Here is a 19,954-nt window from a genome sequence, read left to right on the forward strand (position 1 = left end):
CCCAAAATCCTACGCATTTTTGAGAAAAAAATTCTTTTCCAAAAATATAATGTGAGGATAGAAATACTGCCTCAAAATTTCATGATGAAACTTCGTCTACATTTTTCATAATTTTCATGTGACATTTGTTAAAAATAGTTCTACTTTCTTGATACTTGGAACTTATAGAAGTATGCCTTATTGAAATTTTAGGGATCCACAGATTTATAAATTTGATCCTTTTTGAATACCACGCATTGGGCCGCAAAAGTGCTAAAATTTGAGAATTTCTTCTGACAATACAAAACGTTTTATATGGATATTTCATACATATGATTGAAATAAATACTTTAACTGATTTTTCTGCTAATTTTCATAAATGAATGTTAATTTATATGGAAAATATAAATGTTCTTGTACCTCATTACCGAAATTTCTTAGAGAGAACAGATGAATTTTTCTACCATTTCGTTATAGATTTTTTAAAATATTGATACGTTCAACACGTTTACTATCACAGTCTTTTCGAACAAAATGATTCACGACACAATTCTTTGCACAGACGTTAGCTACAAGATAACTTTATACCTTTTCTTTCATGAATAATTCGGATCTCTAATGCTAGTGATTTGTATTCTTCTTTGAAACGCCTATCATTTGCTCGTAGGTAGCATACGGTGACATTGGCCTATCGATTCAACGTAGGCGGAGAATAATAGCTAACTATTAATAAACTAAGTATGAAACTCTAAAAATATAAAATACCTCACGAAATATTAATTTTTTAAACACTCTACTCCAACAATTTCTTTCGTAAAATCTTCCAAGGAATTGATACGAATAAAAAAATATATGATTCCATTTTTTTTAAAAGTGCATCTTTTGTTTACAAAAAAAGTGAATTCGTAGGAAAACAGATATTACCATATTGTTCAACTTTTTCCTGCACAGATTTCTGATTTATTTATAGATTTATTATAGATTTATAGATTTATTATTTATTTGTAAATTTAATACTTATAATTTTGAAGATATTTCCAAACTAGAGGGTGAAAACGTTATAGAATAAATGCCTCGACTAAAAACATGAAATTTGGATTGTTCATTGTGCCTCATAAACTCTACTGCCAATTATTTTCTGCTAACGCTGAAAGTTATTGCGAACGGTGCTAATTGTGAAACGAGCCTTCCGTGCTAGAAATGAAAAACACAATTGCCTGATCTGATAGAGATTCGCAACAGAGAGTTACGTAAAAAGTTATGAAAATTGGACTGCGAAAGTGCAGAGACAACGAAACAGAGACATTATACAACAATACAGAGTGTACGGCCACTCCTGGGAAAAATTTTAATGGGAGATTCTAGAGGCCAAAATAAAATGAAAATCAAGAATATCAATTTCTTGACTGAAGCTTCGTTAAAAAGTTATTAAATAATTCAATTCAAAAATTTCAAATCGTTTTAGAAAAATTATTTTTGGTTGCAGGGATCAACTATAAGCATTTTTGGTGAATACACATACCCCTGAAATCCTACCCCCTATCGAGAAAAAAATTCGAGTAGGTACTGAAACTTTTAGACAAAATTAAAAAATTTCAAATCATTCTAAAAAAATTATACTTAGTTACAGAAGTCAATTACAATCATTTTTGGTCATTATACATACCCCACAAATCCAACGCATTTTCGAAAAAAAAATTGTTTACCGAAAATCTAATGTGAGGCTAGAAATGCTTCCCTGAAATTTCATGCATATCTTTAAAACGTCATAACTTCTGAACGGATTGGACGATTTTAATGTTTAAAAAAGCAATCAACGCGTATTTTAGTGAAAAATATGTAGAAATTCTAAAAATATTGGAAAAGTTGCTCCTTGACCCCGTAAAATGCAAAAAACCCCATAAACGTTGTCCAATTTTCACACTGCCATAACTCCTACAATAGTGAACGTATCTCATTGAAATTTTTTTTTAAAGTAGAGCTCATGGATATCTACAAAAAAGTACTAAACAACTTTTCCATACAGCGTCAAACAAATTTATTACAAATAAAAAGCGAATATTTAAGAAAAATCAACAGGGGGTAGGTGCCTTAATTTTTCGACGAAAAAAAATTTGTTCAAAACGTTCTATAAAAATTATTTTTAGCTAGAGGGGTCAATTACAATCATTTTTGGTGAATAGACATACCCCCGAAATCTTACCCACATGCGAGAAAAAAATTCGTTACCGAAAACATAATGTCTGATCATGAATGAATGATTCCCCTGAAATTTCACGTGTTTCAAATCGTTCTAAAAAAATTATTTTTAGTTGTAGGGGTTGATTACAATCATTTTTGGTGAATACGCATACCCCCAAAAACCTACGCACTTTTGAGAAAAAAATTCCCAAACGAAGTATGGCTAGAAATGTATCCTGGGATTCTTTAAAATGTCATAATTTTTGACCGGATTGAAGGATTTTGATGTTTAAAACGGCAAATAACACGTATTTTGGTGAAGAATATGTAGAAATTCTAAAAATATTTGAAAAGTTGGTCCTTGACACCGTAAAGTGAGAAAACCCCCATAAAACTGGTCCAATTTTCAAACTGCCATAACTCCTACAATAGTGAACGTATCTCATTGAAATTTAGCATGGAGGTAGAGCTCATGGATACCTACAAAAAAGTATTAGACAACTTTTCCGTACAGCATCAACCAAATTAGTTACACATGAAAAACGAATTTTTAAGAAAAATCGACAGGGTGCCTAAATAAAAAAAAATTTTAAATCATTCTGGAAAAATTGTTTTCGATTGCAGGGGTTAATTACAATAATTTCTGGTGAATATACCTACCCCCGAAATTCTACTCATTTTCTAGAAAAAAATTCAGTACAGGCGGAACTTTAAACGTCAATAACTTTTTAACGAAGCCTCAATCAACAAATTAGTATTCTTGATTTTCGCCTGATTTTGACCTCTAGAATCTCCCATTAAAATTTTTCCCAGGGGTGGCCGAACACTCTGTATGTGATTACATTTATCATTCCCAATATGAAATAATTTCATACATGTTACATTTGCAGTCGTGTTGATGCAATCTTGTAGCAAAATTTATTTTCTACCATTCGAACAGTCTAAAACGTGTGGCAATGTTTGTACACTAATACGTTCCGCGATTGTAGCTGCTTTAATTAGAATCAGAGACGATACTGTGGGAAATTTTGGACTGTATTGATGTTATGCTAATATCATCAATATGCAAAGCCAGAAATGTTTACAATTGTAGCGTTATGCGTGGTAGCAAAATTCATCGCTGATACGAGTTCTACGCTCCATGAAATTTAAAAGGAAAGCTTCTGAAAAGCTCGTTGTAAATACTCCCTTGTTTAATACCAAAGAAATAATTCCACGTAATAAATAAATATTCCACGTACAATGAAGAGGGGTGAAAGGAACAAAAGTGATTTGCGTATGTATTTTAGAAGGAGAGATAAAAATATGAGATTAAAAAACAATTGATTAAAAAAATTTCTTTAGCATTAATACAATGGACGATTTCAAAATTCACATCTTCCATACGAGTAAGCATACATACATTATGCATGACTGTTTTAATCGAAATGATTACATCGTGGTGATATATTAATACGAAGGCAATTAATGACACTGGAATTTCATATCTGATCAAACATTCATGGACAATATTAATCATTCACATAAAAAACGTTGTAATAGTTAGAAATTAAGCAAGAGATCGCTCCCTTTCAGGTTAATAGTGACTGAAAATTATTTTCCATGATATCGCTTTACTCACTGACACATTCGCCGTGCTTCGGCCCGTCCCACGTGCCATCCGACCGACAAGTTAATTCGTATTCTCCGTGGAGTTGGTACCCGTGGGGACACTTCAAGAAACACTTGGTACCTGGTCGATTGGTCACCTTTCGTCTAACTCTACCCCTCCACGATTTTGGTGTCGCCATACGAGAACATATTAAATACCCTCGACCCTCTGGATTTAGCGGTGGACAGGATATACTGTTTATATCTGAGAAAATAAAGAAAAGTATCTCGACGTGTTTGTCGCCTGTCTGTATTATTAAAGGAACGCATTTCCCAATTTTTCTACGCATCGAATACAATTAAAAAACGGTATACCAGGGTCGTTTGATAAGCCCTTAGAAAATCCAAGACCTGGCGCACGTAGCATCGAAAATGGTTTGTTTTTAGCAAGCGTGATGACTCGCTAGACAGCTGTCATAATCTCAGTTATATTCACCGCATGGTTTTATTTTTATTGTCGATCGAAGCAAGAAACTTCCTCTTGCGTCAAGACAATGCACGGGTGCACACCTGTACAGTTTCGATGGCCAAAATCATGGAATTAGAGTTTGAATTATTATAACATCCACCGTATACACTGGATTTGGCCCTCAGTGACTTCTTTTTATTTCCAAAATTTAAAAAATGCCTCTGCGGACAACAATTCACGTCGAACGAGGAGGTCACCGCCCAAACAGACGCCTATTTTGAGGACCTTCTGAAATCTTACTTTTTAGATGGCTTAAAAATGTTGGAGAAACGCTTGGAAAAGTGTATAGAGCTAGAAGGAGATTATGTTGAAAAATAACAAAAAAATCTACCTAAAATAATTTGTTTTTCTATCGTTTTCTAATGACTTATTGAACGACCCTCGTATAATCCTGGCAGAAGCAATACAGTAGCTTCCGGTTAGATAAAATAATTGTTTTTCCGCTCGATAAAAAAACAGTGTACCTACTACCGTTTATGTTGACCAGAATGAATATTCTTGGAAGGCTAATTTCATTAAAAAATTCCATCTCAATTTACATAAATGTACAGTGGACGAAATTTCTATATGAACACTATGATTTTCAAAAAAATATTCCATTATTTTATAAATATCTGGTAATGGTATGGGGTAATCTTTCGCTAACCACTGGGGTAAAATAAATGTAAACAATCTCGCGTTGTTCATCGCTTGGTAAACAAAAATATTAATATGTTAATAGAGGCAAAGACGAAATTTATACAGGCTGTACGGCGGCCACACCAGGAAAAAATTTTAACGAGAGATTCTAGAGGCCAAAATAAGACGAAAATCAAAAATACTAATTTGCTGATGGAGGCTTCGTTAAAAAGTTATCAACGTTTAAAATTCCACCCGTGCTGAATTTTTTTCTTGAAAGTGGGTAGGATTTCGGGGGTAGGTCTATTCATCAAAAATTATTGTAATTGATCCCCGCAATCAAAAATAATTTTTCCAAAACGATTTGAATCTTTTTAATTTTATCGAAAAATTTCACACTTTCTCGAATTTTTTTCTTGAAAGTGAATAGGATTTCGAGGGTATGTGTATTCACCAAAAGTGATTGTAATCAACCCCTGCAACCGAAAATAATTTTCTCAGAATGATTTGAAACACATTAAATTTCAGGGGAATCGTTCATTCGTGATCAGACATTATGTTTTCGGTAACGAATTTTTTTCTCGAAAGTGGGTAGGATTTCAAGGATATGTCTAATGACCAAAAATGACTGTAATTGAACCATGTAAGCAAATATAATTTTTCCAGAACAATTTGAAACTTTTCATTTTCGATGAAAAATTTTGGCACCTACCGCCTGTCGATTTTTCTTAAAAATTCGTTTTTGATTTTTAGTAATTTTGTTTAACGCACTGTAGAAAAGTTGTCTAATACTTTTTTGTAGGTACCTATGAGCTCTACTTTAGAAAAAAGTTTCATTGAAATATATTGACTATTGTAGGAGTTATGGCTGTTTGAAAATTGGACCATTTTTATTGGGTTTTTCTCAGTTTACGGGTCAAGGATCAACTTTTTGAATATTTTTACAATTTCTGCATATTCTTCATTTAAATACGCGTCGTTTGCGTTTTTGAAAATTAAAATCGTCCAATCCGTTCAGGAGTTATGATATTTTAAAAATTTACATGAAATTTCCGGGGTACATTTCTGGCCATAGATTATATTTTCGTTCAGGAATTTTTTTCTCGAAAATGCGCAGGATTTTGAGGATATGTCTATTCACCAAAAATGATTGTAATCAACCCCTGCAACTAAACATAATTTTTTCAGAACGATTTGAGACACGTTAAATTTCAGAGTAATCATTCATTCATGATCAGACATTATATTTTCGGTAACGAATTGTTTTTTCGAAACTGGGTAGGATTTCGGGGGTATATCTATTCACCAAAAATGATTGTAATTCAGCCTCGCAATCAAAAATAATTTTTCCAGAACGATTTGAAAATTTTTAATTTATTTTTTTAATAACTTTTTAATGAAGCCGCAATCAAGAAATTGATATTCTTGATTTTCGTCTTATTTTTGCTTCTAGAATCTCCCATTAAAATTTTTCCCTGGGGTGGCCAAACACCCTGTATAAGAACAGCAAGTATTTCTCAGTTTTTCTTCATCATACATAGAAGTAACCTCGATCTCATCTTATTAAGAATAAGTATTGATACTGAAATACAATATTCATATGAAAACATTAAATAATTCTATGGTGTATTAAAGTGCCGCTAGGAAAAGTTTTGTCTTCGCAAGAGAAAGCAAAAATAGATGCAAATCAGTAAGCGCGATCTTCTATTCGAAAAATTACCGAAAAAGTCAATAAATGAAAGGAGTTTCAAGACTCTGTAACTTTCCTTGTAACTGCCATTAAGTATACATTCTTATAATAATTTGATGGGTTATGCAAAGTATAATTAAATATTATTTTTTATCTACTGGATATATCTATGACCTATACTTTCCCCAGAAGCCAAAAGTAAGCCAGATTATAGAGAGTTAAAAAATTAAATAATTAGAGTTTTTTAATTTTTCAAAACGATTCGAGCATCGTGTGCTTAAAAATAATCCGTATGAGGTAGAAATTGAGCTAATTTTCGTCGGTGAAACCTCACCAATCCATTAGGTATACTGTCACGGAGATATGCGGAATAATATCAAACTTTTAATTTTCACTAATGGATAACTCATCCCACGCGCGTGCCTTATCGTTCGCGGTTGCGAGCCATCGGGCACTGGTAATCTGACACTCACTGGCTGTTACTTTATCGCGCTCACTCGCGGTGAATCCCATTCACGATCCTCAACGAGCAAAACTCGGCCTCGACCCGAGATAAAAAAAGGTCGATCGCAGTTCAGAAACGCGACCTTACCCGGTTACGAGGAACTCGAGTGGGCGTGGTTCCATTTCACATAACCGGAGACTACTGTATTCGAATCGATTTACGAGAACAAATCGTGTATACATCACACCTCGTGTTCCCTATTGCTTTGCAAAACTGGGTTTTGTACGATCAATTACCTTCGATTATTAGGTCGTCCCATAAGTACGATCGACTTTCTCGAATCAACGAGGGATAAAATTTGTAACTTAAGGGAGTATTGCTGTCTAGACTGTCATATCTTCGGCCTTTTTTTGTGATTTTTTTTTTAACGACAGGTAGGTTGTTTTGTAGTGACATTTTGCAGATATATTTATTCGTCTTATAGGTATGTACAGTATTTTTTTCATCAAAAAATATTAAAAATTGCGAGAGTTATAGCTTCTTGTTTTAAAAAATGCATTTAAACTAGCTTACATGATATTTTAAGATCTAGCAGTCCGATTGACTTCAAATTTGGAGAGAATATTCAGCAGACGCGCCTTTATAGCTGGAACTAGAGATTTAAAAAAATATTGAGTTTTACTATTTTTTTTGATATGCTAAAGACAAAAGAACGATTAACAAATAGAAATTCGAAACTTGAAGCGTCGCCATTTCTTTATTTATCAGGATTTTGACTTCTCCCTGGTTCCTGCTATAACTACAACCTTCCTTATGAAGATACTTTAACCCTCTCTGTTTCAAATTATCTGGAATCCTGAAAGCCATTGGAGCACCTTTTCCAAAAGAGCTATTAAATAAGAAGTTATAATTCCCACGATTTTTAATATTTTTCCATGAAAAAAAATATTGTACATACTTATAAGATGAATAAATATATCTACAAAGTCTCAGTACAAAACAGCCTACCTATCATTAGAAAAAAAATCACAAAAAGGGCCGTGAAATTGACAGTCTAGACAGCAATACCTCCTTAAAAAGGAACGTACCAAACTGTCGATCGCTAATTTTTATGAAATTTGTCACACTAACAGAACGATCAGAAATATGTAACTAATATTTATTTTTAAATTAGTCGATTCTTTCGTTTTGTAAGAATACCAAAATACTTAAGACTAGTTTGGTCTGATTCAATACAAGTAGTTCGTGGTATTATTGTCGGACCTAGTGCAGAACATTCTACTTCGGTTATTCCAGAATCATCCAAAAACAGAAAAAGGAGTGTTAATATTATTTACAAACTTCTTTAGAATCTAACGATTCCCTAAAATTGTTGAACAGTTGAATATATAAAAAAAACATTTAATAGAATTGTCACAAGTTAAATTATCCAAATAATTTACTACTTGTTTTAGGATTTTAATAAAATAGTATAACGTGTACAGTTGCGAAACCATGCTTTCTGCATAACTGATCCATCATTAGAAACGGCAAACCTTCCCCTTTGGAACGGTTTTTGTTTTTTGTCGATTCGACTTTCCGTTTTGGAGATATCATAAGTTAAATGAAAGCGTAATTTTAAAAATTTCATTATATCTCTATCTCTGCGTCTTACAAAACCCTATTAACGCGTATTGAAAGTAATAAAACTTTAGACTCGCGCAATTCTGAAACCACTCGTGCTTTCTCCATAAACAGTTCACATCATTGGAAACGGCAAAGCTTTCTCTTTGAAACGGTTTTTGTTTATTGTCGATTCGACTTTCCGTTTTGGAGATATCGTAATTTAAATGAAGGGGTAATTTTTTAAATTCAACTATCTCCTCTCCCCCTCTCTTTCTCTCTATCTTTCGCACGTAAATCGTGACAATCGTGACCTCGTGACGTAATGTTTACTATTTACTATTTACTACGAGCGCATGCGGTCAATGACCTCGTGGCGTCATCAATGAAAAGTAAACAAACGCTTCGAGCCCTTATATCTCCGGAACTAATTAAGCTATCGACTTAAATAACCACTCGTTTTAAAGGGCTTTTCATCCCCTATCCGATGAACATAGCAACTATTATTATTCATGCGGTCTTCTATGTTTATTTTTTAATTTACTTTGACTGTATGCATCCAAAGAAATTTCAGCAATTCCTATAGATTATACGACTAGTGTGCGATAATACTAGATTAAAAATTGTTTATTTAATTGAATATGTAATTAACTTTACACACATGCAGATTTGAAACTACTAGTATTTTCTTCATAATTGAGTTACTGTTAGAAGTGGCAAGACCTCCCCTTTAAAGTGGTTTTTAGTAAATATCGATCTGACATTCCGTTTTGGAGATATTGTAATTTAAATGAGGGGATAATTTTTCTAATTCAACTATCTCTGTCTCCGTCTAATGCGTCGAGACTCCCTCTTTTTCCATCACACGTGCATCGTGGCGTAGTGTTTACTCTTACTACGAGCACGTGCGGTCCATGACCTCGTAACGTCATCAATGAAAAGTAAACAAACGCTTCGAGCCCTTGTATCTCTGGAACTAATTAAGCTATCGACTTGAATAACCACTCGTTTTAAAGGGCTTTTCATCCCCTATCCGATGAACATATCAACTATTATTATTCATGCGGTTTTCTATATTTATTTTTAAATTTACTTTGACTCTATGCACCCAAAGAAGTTTCAGCAATTCCTATTGATTATATGACTATAAATCTGAATTATAAATTGTTTATTTAATTGAAACTGAATTTATATTTGTATACAGAATGTTTGCGTAATTTCTAGCCAGCATATTTTCGTAAATAATTGTTTTCTCCGGATTCATTAATGTATCCCTTAATATTAATAATATTATACCATATATATAATAATATAATATACCAACTATTATAATTTAAACTGTATTCTATGTGTATTTTGAGATCCAGTTATTAAATAATTTCCAGTTAGATTTTAATTAATTTCAAAAGTGACTTAATTCTGTTATTCGAATTCCAATTTTTATTTAACGTTTGATGCAGAAAGTGTTGCTTGCGTTTTACACATAATGTTAAATTTAGACCTTATAAAATATTATCGACTAAACTAACCAACAAATCGTAATATAGAAAGTTTAATAAAGTAACGCTTATCCGTTTACAACAAAACTCGAACTTATGGGGCGACCTAATAATTAGGACGAAATTAAAAATAAAATTATTAAAACTAATTCGATATATTGATGGGGTATTCTGGTATACAAATATCAAAATTTTGATTTCTAAAGTGCTAAACCAAAATACCCCCACAAGTGTACAGTAAGTCCTCGAGTTACACGGATTCGTAGATAGGTTATACCCCTAGTTATAGTCTTGTTCCTATTTTATATGCGTGTATGTAAAGTTCTTTTCTACGCAAAGGTGTACGTATGCAGCTGTTTAATTTTAATGATCTTCTGCAACGAAATATGTACATCAAATGAATTGTAAGAAGAACAGAAGAGCAGTCCTGACAGCAGTTACACATTTAGTCTGACCCATATTCTCCTTAGTAACCTGGAACTGATCTTCACACAATTCAGCTTGAACGTTATTCGACCTATATGGAAAGCTAGGTTGAGGACTTACTATATCCAAATTATTAAATTAAACAATATGCTCGTTTGAAAATACAATTTCAATATCGTTGAATATCCACAAATATCTGATATTTGGATTACGTGTTCAGATTGCTGGAACAGCAAACAAATGTCCCAATACTTCTCTAAATAATTAATGATATCTGTACCATCGTGTCAGTCATTTCCAGTTCGAATTAACCTGAAAACGAGATACAGACGACGGAACGTGCGAGCATTGCGCAGATCGCGATTAGAAATCACCAGGGAACGATCGAGAGACATTCGACTCGTCGCGTCTACCGCGTATCCCTGACTTCATCAATTCCTATTGTTTCAAAAGCGATTAGTGGCGCGCGCATTGATCACCGATATCGTCTCGTAAATCCTTTAATCCGATTACAACCGGCTGGATTTTCGTTGGCACGCGCTCGATACGCGCTCCACCACGGAAATTTCTGTCATCATCAATCGGCTGCGTTCGAAAGCTGACGCGACCCAGACGACGATACGCGAACTGTAACCTGAAATCGGCGACGTCGACCAAGCACCATTGTCGACCGTGATGCTTACGCGGTATTATCCACGATATTTGCATAATATATGAATCACGAATGCTAATGACGACGGGAAGACGCGGTATCGACTCCGCCGCATCCGTGAGAACCACCCCCGTAGCGGGTTTGCATGGCGCCGCAAATATCGATGCGTCCCGTTGCCCAACCGCCGCTTGTTTCGATGTAACGCTCCAGGAGTTTACTACGTGATTACCGTGTAATCCGGGCCACTTGACTTCGCATATCCTATCTTGCGAGAATCTTGCGACTCGCCTCTGCATCCTTAATTGAACGACCGTTTCGTGCATGCATTAATTAACAGCATGATAGCCGTGTGGGTGCATTACCTTACGCGAAAGCAAGGTGAAAGGAAACGAAACAGTGGCTGGCCAATAATCAAAACGATGCTGGTATACAACCATGGACAAAGTTAAACGGCCAATGAATGGAAACGGTTATCGTTCAAGATTAACCCCTTAACGCTCATCGCCCGTAATATACGCGGCCGCGTCGAAACGTCCAATTTGTGCAACCCCTTAACAGGCGGTTGATTTACGGTAGCCATTGATGCAACTATGCATCGAAATAACGATACAGTTGCGAACAAAATTAAGTAGACAGGCAGGGAAAATAGGAATGAATTAAATTTAATCGAAGTACGATAACTATTATGTAACTTAAGATTTATATATTATATAGAGTGTTCCGCATTTTTGCGTAAACACTTCAGCAGTGTGTTCTATAAGCAAAAGTAAGACTAAAGCGACACTTCATTGCTAACAAAGCATTTATGAATTCTTTGTTATACAGGGTGTTCGGCCAACCCCGGGAAAAATTTTAATGGGTGATTCTAGAGGCTAAAATAAGACAAAAATCAAGAATACCAATTTGTTGATTGAGGCTTCGTTAAATAGTTATTAACGTTTAAAGTTCCGACCGTACTGAATTTTTTTCTCGAAAATGCACAAGATTTCGGGGTATGTCTATTCACCAAAAGTTATTGCAATTGATCCCTGAAACTAAAAATAATTTTTCCAGAACGATTTGAAACTTTTCATCTACGCCGAAAAATTTAGGCACCTACCCCCTTCGATTTTTCTTCAAAATTACTTTTTCATTCTTAGTAATTTTATTTGACGCCCTACAGAAAAGTTGTGTAATACTTTTTTGTAGGTACCCATGAGCTCTACTTCAAGAAAAAGTTTCATTAAAATATATTCAGAATTGTAGGAGTTATGGCTGTTTGAAAATTGGACCATTTTTATGGGGTTTTTCTCATTTTGCGGGGTCAAGGACCAACTTTTCGAATATTTTTGCGATTTCAACATATTCTCCACCAAAATACGCATAGTTTGCTTTTTTAAACATAGAAATCGTCCAATCCGTTCAGAAGTTATGATGTTTTAAAGATTCGCATGAAAATTCGGGCAGACATTTCTGGCCAGAAATTATATTTTCGGTATGGAATTTTTTTCTCAAAGTGGGTAGGATATCGAGGGTATGTCTGTTGACCAAAAATGCTTGCAATTGACCCCTGCAACTAAAAATAATTTTTCCAGAACGATTTGATACTTTTCATCTACGCCGAAAAATTTAGACACCTACCCCCCGTCGATTTTTCTTAAAAATTCCTTTTTCATTTTTAGTAATTTTATTTGACGCCCTACAGAAAAGTTGTGTAATACTTTTTTGTAGGTACCCATGAGCTCTACTTCAAGAAAAAGTTTCATTGAAATATATTCAGAATTGTAGGAGTTATGGCTGTTTGAAAATTGGACCATTTTTATGGGGTTTTTCTCATTTTGCGGGGTCAAGGACCAACTTTTCGAATATTTTTGCGATTTCAACATATTCTCCACCAAAATACGCATAGTTTGCTTTTTTAAACATAGAAATCGTCCAATCCGTTCAGAAGTTATGATGTTTTAAAGATTCGCATGAAAATTCGGGCAGACATTTCTGGCCAGAAATTATATTTTCGGTAAGGAATTTTTTTCTCAAAGTGGGTAGGATATCGAGGGTATGTCTGTTGACCAAAAATGCTTGCAATTGACCCCTGCAACTAAAAATAATTTTTCCAGAACGATTTGATACTTTTCATCTACGCCGAAAAATTTAGACACCTACCCCCCGTCGATTTTTCTTAAAAATTCCTTTTTCATTTTTAGTAATTTTATTTGACGCCCTACAGAAAAGTTGTGTAATACTTTTTTGTAGGTACCCATGAGCTCTACTTCAAGAAAAAGTTTCATTGAAATATATTCAGAATTGTAGGAGTTATGGCTGTTTGAAAATTGGACCATTTTTATGGGGTTTTTCTCATTTTGCGGGGTCAAGGACCAACTTTTCGAATATTTTTGCGATTTCAACATATTCTCCACCAAAATACGCATAGTTTGCTTTTTTAAACATAGAAATCGTCCAATCCGTTCAGAAGTTATGATGTTTTAAAGATTCGCATGAAAATTCGGGCAGACATTTCTGGCCAGAAATTATATTTTCGGTAAGGAATTTTTTTCTCAAAGTGGGTAGGATATCGAGGGTATGTCTGTTGACCAAAAATGCTTGCAATTGACCCCTGCAACTAAAAATAATTTTTCCAGAACGATTTGATACTTTTCATCTACGCCGAAAAATTTAGGCACCTACCCCCTTCGATTTTTCTTCAAAATTACTTTTTCATTTTTAGTAATTTTATTTGACGCCCTACAGAAAAATTGTGTAATACTTTTTTGTAGGTACCCATGAGCTCTACTTCAAGAAAAAGTTTCATTGAAATATATTCAGAATTGTAGGAGTTATGGCTGTTTGAAAATTGGACCATTTTTATGGGGTTTTTCTCATTTTGCGGGGTCAAGGACCAACTTTTCGAATATTTTTGCGATTTCAACATATTCTCCACCAAAATACGCGTAGTTTGCTTTTTTAAACATTGAAATCGTCCAATCCGTTCAGAAGTTATGACGTTTTAAAGATTCGCATGAAAATTCGGGCAGACATTTCTGGACAGAAATTATATTTTCGGTAAGGAATTTTTTTCTCGAAAGTGGGTAGGATTTCGAGGGTATGTCTGTTGACCCAAAATGCTTGCAATTGACCCCTGCAACTAAAAATAATTTTTCCAAGACGATGTGAAAGTCTTCTTTTTTCACCCAAAACTTTCAGCACTTACTCGAATTTTTTTCTCGAAAGTGGATAGGATTTCGGAAGTATGTGTATTCACCAAAAATGATTGTAATTGACCTCTGCAACCGAAAATAATTTTTCCAGAACGATTTGAAATTTTTGAATTTAATTGTTAATAACTTTTTAATGAAGCCTCCATCAACAAATTGGTATTCTTAATTTTCGTCTTATTTTGGCCTCTAGAATCCTCTATTAAAATTTTTCCCAGGGGTGACCGAACACCCTGTATAACACTTTATTCTTATTTGTACTTGCGGAGCACACTGCTGATGTGTGTACGGAAAAATGCGGAACACTCTGTATATCTTTATGGTACATAGATTATTTAGCGAATAATTGAAATTAATATTTATACAAAGCATGCAAAAAGCCATTTTATATTATTAGGTCAACTGTTAAATTTGGTGCAGGATCATTAATGTTCTGAATGGATTTGGCGAATTGAATAATGAATGCAAACAAATATATTGAAATAATAAACGAAAATTTAGGAAAGGCAGAACATTATGTAATCGAACGTTAACGACATCAGTCATACTGCTAAAAGAAAAACAAAAAAGTTTTTGAGGAATATTAAATTGTTGTTTTTAAAAAATAAATTAAAAAATTTAATTACCAAATAACCCTGTTAATTTTGTGACACTATTGCAATTTTTTAAATATTCAAGCGCCAAAGGGTTAATCGAAACAGCACTACCGATGAAAACTTAAGGGGGGAGTCTCATGTAAATGATAGAAAATTGAACCATTTTTCTTAATTTTTTTTAAGGAAGTCTTAAATTTGACGCTATGATTCTTTTATGCAGCTTACTTAGCTATCCTTTGGGAATACAAGATAATTTTTTTATTAATTTTTATTAACTTTTAATGTTGTTATCACGTCTGCAATAAACATGTGTTTAAACGCTGGCGTACGTGATTACAGCTCTCAAGGATGACCGAATCAGAAAAATCAAAAAGATTTTTATTCGGTGGGTTTACAGTTATCACCCGGACCAAAATAATTAATTTATGTTGCAAATTAACAAAATGGTGAAAGCTTAAAGTAAAAATTGCAAAATTTCGTCGTTTCTTTTGCAACTTTTTAATAAAAAAGATATGATAAACTCATTATAACAATTTGATTTTGGTTCGGGCGAGAACTATTAGTATGTGGAACAACGTGTAAAAATTTCAAAGCAATCGAATGTATAGTTTTTGAGATTTTATGAACGCCAGTTAAGAAAATAACATTTCGAGAAAAACGTGTTTAAACTTTGTTCATTTTACAAGGTGATAAAAAAAAGAGTCTACGACCTTAGAGACTTATTGTAACACGAATAGAATTAATCTCGCCGGTGTAAAACATACAGCAATCGTTTTCAACCACTACGAAAACAATGTCGAAAAATACTCGGTTGTGACACTCGTCCAACAAGACATCTACATAGCATGCGTCTCTATGTCTCAAAACATCAGAAAACTATAGTTATAATTTGATGTAACGAACACGCGTAAACATTTGAATTCATAGCGAACGTAACTCACCTAATTAATGCGTTTTACTCTCGTATTCTTCGGATGACGTTCAGTTTCCGAAGTACGAGGGCTGTTTGATAAGTCCCATGCAAAACTAATGAAGGAAACATTTATTTGGACAAAAATCATTTTTATTTCTCTACATAGTCCCCTCTAAAGTAAACTTGGTCCAACGATTCTTAAGACTTTTACTCCATCCGTACAGTATTATCTGTCCAACTCTGCAAAATAGGTATTTGTTTCGCTTATTATTACAAATTTCTTTCTTAAACATCCGACCAGTTTTTTCAAATTTCGAAATAAGTAAACAGAAGGTGCCAGTATTCGAGAAATATGCAATTTACGATTGCAAATGAACGACACATTATCTTGGTGAGGAAACAAACTTTTTTTCGTTAGATATTGTCTTAATCTCAACATTTAAACGATCAACCTTGCTTCTCCAATAGTCGACTTATTCTTAGTATTCTTTAGTTATTATTCTGCCTTTTTGAAGCAAGTGAGAAACAATTTTATAATTTACAATTGCAAATCAACGACACATTATCCTCGTAGGAAGAAACTTCTTTTCGTTACATATTTTGTTGTCTAAATTTCAACATTTAAACGATCAACTTTGGTTCTCCAATAGTCGACTTATTCTGAATATTCTTTAGTTATTATTCTGCCCTTTTGAAGCAAGTGAGAAACAATTTTATAATTTACAATTGCAAATGAACGACACATTATCTTCGTAGGAAGAAACTTCTTCTCGTTAGATATTTTGTTGTCTAAATTTCAACATTTAAACGATCAACCTTGGTTCTCCAATAGTCGACTTATTCTTAGTATTCTTTAGTTATTATTCTGCCCTTTTGAAGCAAGTAAGAAACAATTTTATAATTTACAATTGCAAATCAACGACACATTATCTTGGTGAGGAAACAAACTTTTTTTCGTTAGATATTTTGTTGTCTAAATTTCAACATTTAAACGATCAACCTTGGTTCACCAATAGTCGACTTATTCTTAGTATTCTTTAGTTATTATTCTGCCCTTTTGAAGCAAGTAAGAAACAATTTTATAATTTACAAATGCAAATGAACGATACATTATCCTCGCAGGAAGAAACTTCTTTTCGTTAGATATTTTGTTGTCTAAATTTCAACATTTAAACGATCAACTTTGGTTCTCCAATTGTCGACTTATTCTTAGTATTCTTTAGTTATTATTCTGCCCTTTTGAAGCAAGTAAGAAACAATTTTATAATTTACAATTGCAAATCAACGACATATTATCTTGGTGAGGAAACAAACTTTTTTTCGTTAGATATTGTCTTAATCTCAACATTTAAACAATCAACCTTGGTTCTCCAATAGTCAACTTATTCTTAGTATTCTTCAGTTATTATTCTGCCCTTTTGAAGCAAGTGAGAAACAATTTTATAATTTACGATTGCAAATCAACGACACATTATCCTCGTAGGAAGAAACTTCTTTTCGTTACATATTTTGTTGTCTAAATTTCAACATTTAAACGATCAACTTTGGTTCTCCAGTAGTCGACTTATTCTGAATATTCTTTAGTTATTGTTCTGCTCTTTTGAAGCAAGTGAGAAACAATTTTATAATTTACAATTGCAAATGAACGACACATTATCTTCGTAGGAAGAAACTTCTTCTCGTTAGATATTTTGTTGTCTAAATTTCAACATTTAAACGATCAACCTTGGTTCTCCAATAGTCGACTTATTCTTAGTATTCTTTAGTTATTATTCTGCCCTTTTGAAGCAAGTAAGAAACAATTTTATAATTTACAATTGCAAATCAACGACACATTATCTTGGTGAGGAAACAAACTTTTTTTCGTTAGATATTTTGTTGTCTAAATTTCAACATTTAAACGATCAACTTTGGTTCTCCAATAGTCGACTTATTCTTAGTATTCTTTAGTTATTATTCTGCCCTTTTGAAGCAAGTAAGAAACAATTTTATAATTTACAAATGCAAATGAACGATACATTATCCTCGCAGGAAGAAACTTCTTTTCGTTAGATATTTTGTTGTCTAAATTTCAACATTTAAACGATCAACCTTGGTTCTCCAATAGTCTACTTATTCTTAGTATTGTTTAGTTATTATTCTGCCCTTTTGAAGCAATCAATCAAATTTATACTCATCCCAAAAAACAGAATCCATAACCTTCCTCGCTAATAAAACAATCTTTCCATCCTTTGGCGAATGTTTTCAGGCTTAACCCACTGTTTGCGTTTCTGGATGCACGTTTCGTCTGCTGTTATGAAATAACGCAAAAGTTTATTTGGATTTTCGTGTAAAAGTTCCAAATTGCGCTTCGAGGCGTTTACTCGTTCACGCTATTGTTCAATCGTGAGCAAACATAGCACCCATGTTGGGAACAACATTTTCGTTTGCAAAGGTTCGTGCAAACTATTCTAAACGCGGTGGATTGAAATGCCCCAGAAATTTCGCGTACTTTTGAACTTCTATCACCTGTCGCCGTATGATGGATTTTTTAAATCGTTTCCGGTGTTGTGACCTCGACAGAGCAACCGGTGCGTTCAGAGATATTTGTGCCCATTCGATCGCACCGAAAATCACATAACCACTTATAAATCACTTTGATCGAAGGTGCAAACTATCATATTTATCAAGTTCGACTTTGGTTTCCAATGCAGTTTCCCGTCTCGAACGAATGATGTTTTATTAACACGCGGAATTCGTTTTCCTCCATTTCGTTGCTCTTTACGATTCCCATTACGATTCGAATTTTGCACGGACTTTTCGAACAGCCCTCGTAATTACGCTACAGGGCAAAAAGATAACACGCTTACGAAAATTTAATTTTTGTTCATTGAACATCACGTGTTATACACGTATCAATTTGTATAGGATTCCTTTATTGACGAATGAAATGAAATGAAATGAAATGAAATGAAATGAAATTCCAAGTACTCTTTTGTTCTTTCCGTGATATTCAGAATTTTTTAATAAATTCTCAATAATCTTTCGACTTTTATTTCCATCTTTTGATATTTCTGCAATTAAATATTAATCTACCTTTAACATTGATACGATGTATATATATTTCACATTCATTAAAAGTTCCATTTTTAACATTTCACTAATATTTTTTCAACAAATAAATAAGGAAGATAAGAATCTAAATAGCACTTTATCAATTTCACAATAAATATTTGTTTATAAACTTCAATATTTAGAATTATATTCCTAGAATTTCGTCGTAAGAAACATATTAAATTGACACATTAAAATATTTATTATCTTCACTGTATAGCACTAAATTGCGAAAAAATATAAGATGTGATCTACTTTTGTGATTTGTAAAACAAAATAATTGTGTTTTGCTCGCTATGAATTCTAATGTTTACACATATGTATCGCAAGTTTCTTATAAAAATTGAAATTTTATCAAATTATTTTTTTATTTAAATTTATTTTTAACAAATTTTTCCCTACTATACGTTAATTAAATAACTATTTATTCCTGACTTATTACGATGCACAAATGTACGTTGTATAGAAATTGTTATTTTCCAACCAGTGTCAAGAAAGGCCATTTCTCGACATTTTCCACTAAGATTTCATCAATAATACATTTTTATTAAGTTTGAATAACAACCATTTCCACTGTTTGCACACTTAATTTTATTCCCGCTGTATGTTCAAACTGATGAAGCGAAATGACATAAAATAAGTCTATGGAAGATGAATTCTGTGAAGAAAATATCGTCCTGAAATCAATAACATTTTTTTGTGATGACTTCTGAGTAAGGAAATTTTTTAAAATATAGAGTGTGCTTTATTATTTAAGGAAAACGTTTTTGAATTTTTCACATTCTAGGTCATGTGAAATTTAGAGTATCCAGGTTATTGAACTGATCTTGCCCTGGGTTATCGCGTAACGATAACAAAAATACTTCATCGAAAACAATTTCGATAGCCCATCTAAAAAAATATAACTTTAAACTGAACATTGAAGTATATCAAAATAATTGGTCCTCTAA

The 19,954-nt window shown here is 33.2% G+C and overlaps 1 protein-coding gene across 4 annotated transcripts in view; it reads right to left on the reverse strand.

The window, feature by feature from the left end:
• Positions 1-19,954, reverse strand: part of LOC143342733 (uncharacterized) — a 164,410-nt gene that overhangs the window by 20,406 nt on the left and 124,050 nt on the right. For 3 of the 4 annotated variants that reach the window (XR_013079855.1, XM_076766913.1, XM_076766912.1), the window contains one exon: positions 3,782-4,015. The exons of the other annotated variant lie outside the window; for it this stretch is intronic. Coding sequence is in view for 2 of the 3 variants with exons in the window: in XM_076766913.1 (XP_076623028.1) it covers positions 3,782-4,015 (234 nt within the window). In the remaining variant the exon portion in view is untranslated. The remainder of the gene's footprint in view (positions 1-3,781; positions 4,016-19,954) is intronic. 4 annotated transcript variants of the gene reach the window in all.

This window comes from Colletes latitarsis, chromosome 6 (assembly GCF_051014445.1).
Source record: "Colletes latitarsis isolate SP2378_abdomen chromosome 6, iyColLati1, whole genome shotgun sequence".
In the NCBI taxonomy this organism is placed as follows: domain Eukaryota; kingdom Metazoa; phylum Arthropoda; class Insecta; order Hymenoptera; family Colletidae; genus Colletes; species Colletes latitarsis.